At 41.1% G+C, this 8,676-nt stretch overlaps 2 protein-coding genes across 8 annotated transcripts; one reads left to right on the top strand and one right to left on the bottom strand.

Moving 5' to 3' along the window:
* Positions 1-380: 380 nt before the first annotated feature.
* Positions 381-3,183, bottom strand: LOC112286377 (chloroplastic lipocalin). Of its 6 annotated transcripts, none has more exons than XM_024528229.3 (8): positions 3,147-3,183; positions 2,840-2,930; positions 2,478-2,621; positions 2,223-2,346; positions 1,548-1,796; positions 1,370-1,408; positions 1,009-1,263; positions 381-755 (listed from the first exon to the last, which is right to left on the bottom strand). In XM_024528229.3, exons 3-8 carry the CDS (start codon positions 2,546-2,548, stop codon positions 468-470), a joined length of 1,026 nt encoding a protein of 341 aa, XP_024383997.1. In that variant the 5' UTR covers positions 2,549-2,621; positions 2,840-2,930; positions 3,147-3,183; the 3' UTR covers positions 381-467. The 6 variants fall into 6 exon arrangements, with proteins under 6 accessions (XP_024383997.1, XP_024383993.1, XP_024383998.1 ...); XM_024528225.3 differs by having other exon boundaries at positions 2,800-2,930; XM_024528230.3 differs by having other exon boundaries at positions 2,478-2,628; positions 2,800-2,930.
* A 1,660-nt stretch (positions 3,184-4,843) lies between these two features.
* On the top strand, positions 4,844-7,123 carry LOC112286542 (F-box/kelch-repeat protein At5g15710). Of its 2 annotated transcripts, none has more exons than XM_024528497.3 (2): positions 4,844-5,144; positions 5,497-7,123. In XM_024528497.3, exon 2 carries the CDS (start codon positions 5,574-5,576, stop codon positions 6,762-6,764), a length of 1,191 nt encoding a protein of 396 aa, XP_024384265.1. In that variant the 5' UTR covers positions 4,844-5,144; positions 5,497-5,573; the 3' UTR covers positions 6,765-7,123. The 2 variants fall into 2 exon arrangements, with proteins under 2 accessions (XP_024384265.1, XP_024384264.1); XM_024528496.3 differs by having other exon boundaries at positions 4,845-5,201.
* Positions 7,124-8,676: the final 1,553 nt, after the last annotated feature.

Genomic DNA, 8,676 nt, shown 5'->3' on the forward strand with positions numbered 1-8,676 from the left:
TGACTTGCATTCTTAAAAATGGAAGAGGATTGATCATACACATTGGAAATGGGTTCAAAAGCAGAAAACATTCGAAGCTGAAGTTGTCTGTGTTTACAAAAGGTCTCCCCGACCCTCCAAAGAACCTTAGAAATCACCCCGTTCCAATATTCTTTCGAATTTTCCCTGACTGCTTCAGTACCCAATTGTGACTACTTATTCATGTGTTATTAAACGTCTAGAATTTGAAGTAATTGGTCTTGGCAATGTAAGAAGAAGCTTTGATTCGTTTTAGCAAAAAGCTGTGTATACTTACTCACATTTTATTGTTATTACACAATATGCGGTTCATTTTAGTGTCAGTTAGAAAGTAAAATTAACGTACTTGGTGAGAGAAGATATTGAGGACCATGTAGGCGCAGTTAAATCAAAGTAAAATTATGCAACAGAAACAAGTGAATGGTTTTCTACATAGGGTCTACCACACATCATTTGCCGAACTTCGGCAAGTAGAGCTGAATCAGTTTCTTGATGGTCTCCAGATTGCTAGTGAAGGGATTGAGCTGGACCCCCTTGCTAAGCCTGAGTGGCTCGAAGGTATTGTTCAGCACGCTCTCCATGCCAGGACTGGCCATCATGGCTTCCAGCTGTTCTACTGATTGCTCTTCGCAGTCCTGAGGAGTGTCTACTATGTCATCACTATAGCCCAACTTGGCTAGGGCTGCCTTCTGTGTGTCGATAAAGTCCCGCCCTGGGTTGGGTGTGCGAGAATAAATCTGTTGTAGAAAATCCAAAATTCTTTGTCAGATACCAAACCATACAGAATTTGGTTACGAGAAAATGTATTTAGATTATTGACAAATCCAAACACCCTCAGCTCACAGATCAAACATTACCAACATACTTAATAAAAACGGGGGGTCATGCTATTCCCACTATTTCTGCTGTCTGGAACCGTAATAAAAGTGCATTTGAAGGAAAATGCAGATTAATCCAGAGGAATAAAATAAGCTCAATCAAATGCAGTACCTGTATGAAGCTAGCATCCTTGGCCCCTGACACAAGGGCGTAACTGTCATAGTCAGTGTCGAGCACATTGTAGGGCTGTCTGGGAATGAATGGAAGATTGGGGAAGCGCAAGTAGCACTTTTGTTGCAGCATCTGCATTCTTTCAAACTCACTAAGCTTGAGTTTGGCAAGCTCTCTATCTGTCACGCACTGAACTCTGCCACGAATTCCCGTGATGTAGCCCGTTGGACTCCCATGAACGCAGAACGTCTCCACCTACAATACTCCAGAACAGGATCAGGGAAAATGTTTCACACTAAAGATCAGTAGTATAGAGTGTCGCAATCAGTTCAACTCACATTTCGATGAAGTAGAAACTAACCTCAATTGACTGTTTGGCGTCATTATAGCTGTAGATGCCCTGCCAGTAATACGAATAAAAGAGGTTAAGAATATAAATGTCCGACTTCCAAAGAAATAAGAAGGAATAACGCATACGTATCACTGTTCAATTGTACTGTTCTTGTGCCATGATTACTAGACTAGCATCAGCGCCATACCTGTGTGCAATGACAGTCTTGTTGACCCTGTCCAGCAAACCCGAGTTTCAGAGACGCAACTTCATACCAACGACCAGAATAGCGAGCAGGGTTGAAGTTCTTCATAGTCATTCCTGCCGACATTATTAGAGGACCGCCTGCATCATCGCCCTCAGAGCCTGCGTTCAGATTCAGAATTCCGCTTGCATCGAGATCCGCCGCGATCTCACACATGCTTCCACCGTTCGGTTTTGGCTGTGCAAGTGATACCTGTCGCAAGAGATCATAATGAACACGATTGTACACAAAGAGTAAAACAGAAAAAAAAAAAAAAAAAAAAAAAAATCATCATCCACTCTCTCATCCTGCGAGAGTTTCACGGGTGCAATTGTGCACGAGGAAAAAACTGTGCTTTTGTGAAGTAAAAGCATCAATAAGTTCTCAACTAAAAGAGCCACTACTTAGCAGCAAGCACGCACATGTGATAAAATTGCAGGACAGTGGCGAGGATAAAGGGGCACTAAATAGTTATAATTCTCGTCAAATACGATAAAATGTGAAAATTAGAAACGGGTCATAAGATCTCTTTTCTGGAATGTCTCTCAGTACTAATATGTTTGGCATAGGAAAGGTTCTCGGCAATGTAGATAAACAGCAAGAAAAAATAGGCTAAACATGGTAAGCTACGGTACTCACCTCGCCCATAGGAACAAATATTAACAAAGCAGCAGCCGTCGTCGCCACTGCAGCGGATTGTACAGAATTTTGAAGCGTGCATCGCACCACGACCGATGCCTTCTTAGTTCCATGATACTCGTAACTAGAAGCTCAACAAGGAAACAAAAAAATTGGTGTTATATGGTACCATACATCAAACAGGCAGCCTACGATGCTGCCGAAACTATCTCTACAGCAATTAAGCTTGGCAAACCACTAGAAGCAAGACCATACCTAAAAGGGGCTGGAGCCCGATGTACATTGGTTAAGGAGGGCGCCAGCATTAATGATGATACCACAGCCATGTCCACCTAATGATCTTACAGAGATTGTAAGACCGTAAGGCGGAGGCCGTTGGTTGCGAGGCGGATCTTGCTTCTGCAAACTCCATTGCACACGAATCAAATACCACAGCAATTACTAAACAGCCAAAAAAGATAGAATTAAGTCCTTAAACAACTCATCAATGCCAGAAGAAACAACACCACAGTGCACACCACCAAAACTGATCGTAATCAACACTTGAGATACTCCGTGATCCTTACAAGTCTCATACCTAGTGAAAGACGAAGCTGCTTAAACCACACCACTCATACCGGTAAGAGAACCAGGGAAATCGGTGAAGTTTCGAGCATTTCGAGCACTTGAATCGCCAGTATTTGATTCTCCAGCTGTCAAATCTTCACCCTGCGAAACGAGGTAATTCATTCAGCTGATAAAGCACTCCATCGATCCATCTCACACAACATTTGCAATCAAACTGCAATCAACCTCTCAAATTGTGGCACAATTCCAGGTACTAATCGCTTCAATTCTACTGCATTTTGTGAAAGTTCTCTACCGATATAACACGCGTTTGAAATTGAAGCAGAAGGGAATTCAAAAACAGATTTCTAGGACAACCAAGTGAGAAAATTAAGCATCGCCAAAGCTAGCCATGGCAGCATCGAAGGACAAAAATATTCGACGACGAGCTTCAAATGTCGCCAACCGTGGCCGTCATCCTCCGTGATCCACGGTGACGGGTGACCGTGAGGAAACTGGGTCTCCGAGTGGTCGTATTCCCGCATGGGTATGTAAATCCATTGAAAGTGAGACCATTGTCTCACTGAAGGGAAGAACACGTGGACTGTTAGAATTGCAAAAACAAATGGTGTAAATCAATATAAGAAGTGTGTTTCTATATCATGGGAGTTTAATAATGCAATTTATTGGGGGAATTCAACACCTCAATATGAGAGATTTAAAATGATCACATCTTTTTAGAATTAAAAAAAGGAATCATATGTATGTGTATAAAAGCTATGATTAATAATTTCGTAGTTTGTTTGGAGTAAACGTAGTGAATTTGAATGTGAGAAAAAAAATTATTACTTCATATTTATACTTAAGACTAAAATCTAACCCTTAGCTCAGGTCCAACCAAGATTGCCATTCACTTGGCATCTGATTATTGTTAATATTAATGAATAAACTTAGTCAGATTTACACTTGTATAAATAAAATGTTTGGATAACTTAAAAATAAGATTATTAAAGAACTATGTATGTATGTATGTATATATATAAAATAAAATTATGTTGAGCTTCAAATTGATAATGACATCTACTAAATGATTTTTTTTAGTTAATATAATTTAACTATAAATATTGTTAATAGCTCCAAAATATTGATTAACATGTTTTGAGTTTATTTTATATTATTTAATATTTTCATTTTTTAATCAAGCATATTACAATTTGGAAAAAAAGTGCTAAAGGTGAATCGATCAAAAAAAAGTTTGAAATTATGCAAACTTGTAACTTCATTTTTAGTTGATTCATATGAAAAACATATATAATTCATGTGCTTTTGAAAAAAATAAAAAAAAATAAAAATCAGTCTATCTAATTATTAAAAGGGAAAAATGTTTTCAACCTACAATTATTGTGTGGAAAGAAAATGCAAAATATGAATGTCATTTTCTTTTATTTTCTTTGATCTACAAAATCCAACTCCAAAGTTGGGAATCCATTACCAGGGCTACTCCCAACATCTGCACTCCAGTGAGTGGTCACAGTGAAAGTTTATACTTGTACAATAGCCATCAGTAAATGAATCCAGAACTCACAACATAGTATTAACTTCTATAACTACATGGACTTTTGTATGCTAAAATCACCTCATCAAACACCAAAACGTGAGCATGAGCCCTGCAACAATACACCATACATTTAACATGGTCACATAGTACTTCCTCATTTCAAGCACAAAGCCCTTTCCTTTGCCAATTTCACCAGAAACCAGAGCACAAAAACGGCCATGGAAGCACCCATCATCTGCAGACCCCACTCTTTTCAGTAGTAGTTGTCAAAAGGGCTCATCCAAAACATGCATTCATGCACAATGAAAACTATGGGGGGGCCAAAAAACACACCCAAAAAAGTGCTGTGCACCCATGAAAAGTTCAATCACACTGGGGTTTGAGCACATGGACAGACTCCACTGTGAGAAAATAAAAAACCAAGGGCGTAAAAACCCACATGAGTATTTGAAGGTACAGCAAGATGGGTAGGGCCCCATAGAAGCAAACTGGGAGTTTGCATCTCAAGTAGAGAGGGGCAGCAAACGCACACCAACTCATGCTCACAGAGGAGTGAGTGTCGTCTTCCTGTGTGACCAACTCCCCTCACAGATGGGCCAAGGGCCAAGATTGGCGGCACCCTGGAGTAGGCAACTGCTTGGGAATTCATGCCACCGGGTGAGGTGCGTCTCATCAGGCGGCACCTCGCCTTGTCCCTGGTGAAAATTCGGATTCAGTGACGAGATTTATCGACGATTATGACTGTGTCTTAACTGGTTTTAAGCACCGACGTGGAGGTGGGATGGAACTCTGTCAAGGGCTTCGGTGGATCGGCCAAGGTGATTGCTGCTACTGCTGCTGCTGCTGCTGCAGTTTTCGACTCATCGTTGCCGTTGGTGTGTTTTTTCAGCTCCATGTCCGACTTTTAGCCCTTACGTGTGTGTGTATGTTTGTGAGAATGGTCCTGTTGATGGCAATGATCAGTGGTGAGCGTTTGCAGTGTCGTGGTAGAGTATTGGAGTTGTTGTGAGAAAGTGCAGCGGGCGTTGCATTGGTTGTGTCGACGATACCCGGGTTTGAGTGATATTTGGGACGACATTGGTGAGGACAGCTTGTGTCCAGCTGCTGTGTTTAATTTCGGGGGATGGTTTTGGGTTGCTCAAGCTTGTATTGATTGTTTCGGTTGTGCAGAGGTTTTGTTTCAGAAGACGTGTGTGTTTGAAGATTTATGTGACAGCGCTCGTGTGGCTTTTTGAAGCTCGATCGTCATGCCGATGAGTTTGGCGCACCAGGGTGTGAATTTCCATAACATTTTTTCTGGATGCGGATCAGAGCCTTTGCTCAATCCCGATGCTCAACCACCTCGGATCTCGGACTCTCAGCTTGACGGCGGCGCGGTTCTTCACCCTGCCATTTGGAGCAACTTGCCTGAGAGCATCCTGCACTCCGTGTTCTCGAAGCTGTCTCTCAAGAACCTCACTCGCATTCGCAGCCTTAATAAGCTGTGGAAGTCAACTGATTTTTTTTCTAATGGAGTGAACAGCAAGAAGACGGGCCGCTTCGCTCTCTTGAGAGGCGGACAAGACCTCGCTTCGGAACAGCACGAGGTCTGGGTCTTTGATACTCCAGCGCAGGAATGGTGCAAGTTTAATCTCGGTCATTTCCCGTCATCTCTCGTGTTCAAAGGTCCATTTGCCGCTGCAGGCGGGCTACTGTGTTACATTTCCCAGACCAGCCATGGCGGCAAACTGAAACTCATTGTCAGCAATCCCCTGATGAGAACATGGCGCTTACTGCCGCCAAATCTCAACCTCTGCGATTTTCCCACTCTCACCCACATGTCCTACCTCCTGGACCAGTACTCTATCACCCTCGTTGGATTATGTGAGGACACAGGCGCCATGACCATTGAGATATACGAGTCTGGATCCAACACTTGGACATCTACTGACCATCCCCCACAGCTCACATCCTACTACAATTTCTTCAAGGAAGATGACTACCTTGGCCTCGCCACCATCGATATGCGCTCCAAGAGCATCATGCGCATCATGTACCCATATGCGCTCCAGAAGAGCGGTTTCCTGAGCCGCGATGAGGATAAGTGCTGGATTCTTGAAAGCAAAGGGGGCCTGTTCATGTGCAGCAACGCGCCACGCAGGGAAGGCATCTGGCAGAGGCTGGAGACAGAGTGGAAGCGCGTCTGCGTGCTCCCCAAACAGTTGCACAAGTATGAGAGAACTGATCTGTACATTTCGGAAGATGTCGTCTTGCTCGTAGGGTCAGAGCCGCGCTGCTTCTTGCCCCAGTTCGAGGATGAGGATCCGCACAAACTCATCGTTTTTAACAAGGAGACATGTCGGTGGAGCATTTTACCGCAAATTAGTTCAAATTTTGGCACTCTGGAGGAGCTCCTGCGAGGACTCATATTTGAGCCTAGGTTTGATACGAAACCTTGATCCATGCTCGCGAAGCTCAAACTTCGTGGAAAAGATAATCCTCGCATCTATCACCACCTTGTAATAACATACAGAGGTAAAAATTAGGGTTTACGTTTAGTCCGACAGCAAAAGTTCCCAACGAGCTTCGCAAAAAGTAACCAACTTTACATTGGAGTAAAGTAATCATCCAGGGAGCAGCACTTGAATATTTTTCTCCCAATCAGGCACGTACACAAGCTTAAATTAGTTCTGTTGATGAGCGTTCGATCGAATCGACTCCATTTCAGAGAAACAGTGTTTTAGGTGTGGCTTACCATCGTACACTGTATTCTGTGAAAATGATTGTAAGCGTATCCATGAGATTTTTTATGATGCCACACATTTTGTCCAGTGCCATATCACTGTGTTTATGTCATGGGATCGGAAGCTTAGGTCGGTGAAGCAATCCGCCAGCAGCGAATTCTTCGTGACAACTGGCATTATGAGACGTCATACCAGTAAGAAAATGCAGAGGAAAATATTTGGGAAGAAGTACATGGCGCAGTCTGCAGTCGGGGATTAATGAATAGAGATCAAGTCGTGCCCAAGTGACCCAGAGTACTGGCCTTGGGACAGAGTACTAGGACAAAGACCGAGTTTGAGGACTAATCTCCACTTCTGCGACCAAGATTTTGCATCTTACAAAGAACCGAGCAGAGGCCAGCTTTACTCGTTTTACCAGCATCTGTAGGTTTTCCTCGCAGTATTCAACCCGTCTCACTCCCGAGGTGAGTGTGGTTCTTTAAAGGGTACATTCTTATACTATTTTTCTGCTCATCGACATCCACAAAGTAGTTTATGACCAAGTATGAAGGGGACTTGTCATACTTTTCCATCTCCTCTCAAAATTAGTGCCTCTAGCCAAAAAAGTAGACATTAGGTTGTTCATTTTTTGATTCAAATCACAGAATTTGTACAATTCGGCTAGTATTTAAACAACCTCATTGGATTACATTTTTTTGTAGTAGGTGTTCTTTCTATGATATTTTGATTTGATGTAGTGCTGTAGGCTCCAAATGAGAAGTAGCAAGTAAAAAAGTAAAAAAACAGAAAAAAACACTGTCTTGTGTAATCTCAGGGTAGAAGATAGTAGAAGAGGCTTAAATAAGTATTGATTTGAGAAACCTATTATAGGACAAGTACTATGAAGTTACAACACTTAGCATTAGCAAGGTTGCATACAAAGAGAGTATGGAGTAAGATATCTCTTACTTCTAACACTCATTATTTATAGGTAGTCGCTGTTGTCTTAATGGACAATTTTCATCTTTTGATGAATACATCCATCCAAAATTCTATCAAAATTATTCATTGTTATCTTATCTACTATAAAAATATATCTTTAATATATTTTTTATACTCTTAAGATCCTTTGTTTGTTCATCTAGTTTATCTCTTGGCCTTCTTATATACCAAAAGCCAACCCTTTAGCAAATAGCAACTTATCTAAAGTAATATCTTTTATAATGTTACTTATTTTGTTTTCACATTTACTTATATACTTTAATACTTTTATTTTGCTATTGATTAAAGGCTTTTAATACTAATGTGCTTATCAACATGTAATCTCTATCCTTTATTAATGCCTTTGTCAACAAATTAACAAGCATATCTTCCATTGCACAATACTTCATATTAATCACTCTCATTTCAGTCTTCTCTTTCATGAAATAATGTTGAATGACAATGTGTTTGGTTGTCAAGGACATAAAACTTGAAGAAAGAAAACCCTCAATACACTCTTGTATTATTGAAAGGAACTAGAAAGTCATTGAAAGATAATATAATATTAAACTAGAATGGCTATTGCCAAAAATAAAAAGACTAGAAAGTCTTAAAATAAGATTAAAAATTAAAAAGGCATTGACAAGAGTGAAGAAGGCTTCACTCT

The sequence above is a fragment of the Physcomitrium patens genome, chromosome 9, assembly GCF_059467195.1.
Source record: "Physcomitrium patens ecotype Gransden chromosome 9, ASM5946719v1, whole genome shotgun sequence".
Taxonomy (NCBI): Eukaryota; Viridiplantae; Streptophyta; class Bryopsida; order Funariales; family Funariaceae; genus Physcomitrium; species Physcomitrium patens.

Bases quoted from the DNA above. Each gene is read 5' to 3' on its own strand.
- LOC112286377 (XM_024528229.3), bottom strand. From the start codon at position 2,548: ATGGCTGTGGTATCATCATTAATGCTGGCGCCCTCCTTAACCAATGTA. The intron at 2,347-2,477 runs GTATGGTCTTGC...TTGAGCTTCTAG, and splicing joins CGGGCTCCAGCCCCTTTTAG to TTACGAGTATCATGGAACTA. The intron at 1,264-1,369 runs GTTAGTTTCTAC...GGAGTATTGTAG, and splicing joins ACGCCAAACAGTCAATTGAG to GTGGAGACGTTCTGCGTTCA.
- LOC112286542 (XM_024528497.3), top strand. From the start codon at position 5,574: ATGCCGATGAGTTTGGCGCACCAGGGTGTGAATTTCCATAACATTTTT.